The following is a 2,383-nucleotide window of genomic DNA, read 5'->3' as shown; positions in this document are numbered from 1 at the left end:
ACTTTAGGTGAGAGGGTAACATTTTCAGCTCCACCTTCTTCTCTTCAATACTATCATGGGTCTTCAAATCTTCCATTTGTTTCTCATGAGGTGGGATCTCCCTCAACACATCCAGCTTTGTCAAACAGTCTTCAAGAATTCTCTCTTCTGCTTCATTGAGAGACTCACGTGCATCAATGAGGGTTTTCATAAGAGGAGAAGAGATATGAATTTCCCTTCCCACTCTAGTGCACACTTCATCAAGAACATCAACTTTAAAACATTCTCCCTCATCACTGGGGTGGGACATGGCTTCAAAGACATTAAAATTCACCTCCTCATCTTGGACTCTCACTTTGAGCTTGCCATCATCAACATCAATGAGTACTCTTGTCGTCTTCATAAATGGCCTTCTAAGGATAAGAGGCACATCCACATCCGCTTCCATCTCCATGATGACAAAATCCACCGGGAACACAAATTTGTCAACTTGCACAAGAACATCCTCTACAACACCATGTGGGTATTTGATAGATCTATCAGCCAATTGAAGAGTCATCCGAGTTGTCTTGAGTTCTAGTTCTCCAATCTTCTTGAATAAGGAAAGGGGCATCAAATTGATACTAGCTCCCAAGTCAATCAAGGCCTTCCCAATGGCAAGCTTCCCTATGGTGCAAGGGATGGTGAAACTGCCCGAATCTTTGAATTTTGGGGGAAGAAGCTTCTGAATAATGGCACTACAATTGCCTTGCACTTCAATAGTTTCCTCCTCAATGTATTTTCTCGTTTTGGTGAGGAGTTCCTTCATGAACTTTGCATAGGCCGGCATTTGTTGAAGTGCTTCTGAGAAAGGTATTTTGATTTCCAATTGCTTGAAAATATCCATGAACCGCCCATATTGTTTCTCCTTCTCCTTTCTAGAGTAGATTTTTGGGTAAGGAAGTGGTTTCTCAATTTCTCTCTTCTTTCCCTCAACTTCCTCCTTCTTTTTCACATCCTTCACACCCTCATCTTTCTTACTCTCATCCTCTTCTTTTCTCTCCTTTTGCTCTTTCTTTTTATCTCCACTCTCTTTTTCTACTTCCTCAACTTTCTTTTCTCTATCCTCCCTCTCTTTTTCAACTAACACCTTACCACTTCTAGTGGTTATGACTTTGCATTCTTCCTTTGGGTTAGCTTCAGTATTGGCTCCAAAACCCTTTTCAGATTTCTCTTCCAACTTCTTGGCCAATTGGCCCATTTGGATCACCCGCAGACAAGTTTCTAATGGACGCTTCAGTGCTTTTGTGATTAGACATGGAGACTTGCATAAATTGTTGGAGAGTCTCTTCCAACTTAGAGGATTTTTCAGCACAAGCAGAGTGAGGTTGGTATTGTTGATGTGGTGGTCTGTTTGATGGCCCAGCTTGCCCTTGGCCCATGCTAGGGTGGGGTCTCCAACCTTGGTTGTAATTGTTTGGCCGGTTTTGGTTACCCATGTAGTTAACATCTTCTTGGGTCATGCCTTCCTTCATACATTGGCCACTTATATGACCTCCACCACAAATTGATCACACTTGATGTTGAGCATGTGACACATTTTGGTGCTCTTCCAACTGTGAGACTTTACTCATGAGAATTTCAAGCTGTTGGGCCATGAGCTTGTTTTGGGCCAAGATAGCATCATGAGACTGGAGTTGTAGGACACCTCTTTGTTGCCCCCTCTCATTTTGCGCTTCATTATCATTAGCAGCCATATTTTCAATGAGCACCTGGGCTTCCTGTGGAGTCTTCCAACGGATGTTTCCGCAAGATGAGGCATCCAACATCAACTTAGTTTGGGAACCTAGTCCTGTCAAGAACACATTCAGGATTGTGGGCTCATCAAACCCATGAGTGGGTGTTTTCCTTAGTAGCCCCTTGAATCGTTCCCAAGCTTGACCCAATGTCTCATTAAATCCCTGCTGGAAGGATAAAATCTCTTGCTTCCCTTTTGTTACTTTGGATTGAGGGAAGTATTTGTTGCAAAACTTGGCCACCAAATCATCCCATGAAGTGATGCTATTTTCTGGAAATGAAGTGAGCCACTCCTTGGCATTGCCTTCGAGAGAGAAGGGGAATAGGCTAAGCCTTATGAAGTCATCTGGAACACCTTGAAGCTTCACCGTGTTGCATATCTCCAAGAAACCGGTGATGTGTTTGAATGGATCTTCATGTGCCAGGCCATGAAATTGCCTGCCTTGCACCAGATGAATAAGAGCAGGCTTCACCTCCATGTTTGGTGCATTGAGGAGGTGGCTCGTCGTCTGGAGCTCAGGCCATGGAGGAGGATGATGATGAAGATGGTTCTGAGGATGATGGCTCTGAGGAGGAGGAGGACTCAGTTGCTGGTACTGAGATTCTCGAGGATGATGTTGAGGAGGAC

At 43.9% G+C, this 2,383-nt stretch overlaps 1 protein-coding gene across 1 annotated transcript in view; it reads right to left on the bottom strand.

Moving 5' to 3' along the window:
* Nucleotides 1–865, bottom strand: part of LOC106753353 — a 4,111-nt gene extending 3,246 nt beyond the window's left edge. The window contains exon 1 of the mRNA XM_014635155.1: nt 3–865. Coding sequence (XP_014490641.1) covers nt 3–865 — 863 coding nt within the window. The remainder of the gene's footprint in view (nt 1–2) is intronic.
* Between the last annotated feature and the right edge of the window lie 1,518 nt (nt 866–2,383).

Source organism: Vigna radiata, chromosome 2 (genome assembly GCF_000741045.1).
Source record: "Vigna radiata var. radiata cultivar VC1973A chromosome 2, Vradiata_ver6, whole genome shotgun sequence".
Lineage (NCBI taxonomy): Eukaryota > Viridiplantae > Streptophyta > Magnoliopsida > Fabales > Fabaceae > Vigna > Vigna radiata.
The sequence above is the reverse complement of the archived record's forward strand: the minus strand, read 5'-3'. Positions and strand labels throughout refer to the sequence as shown.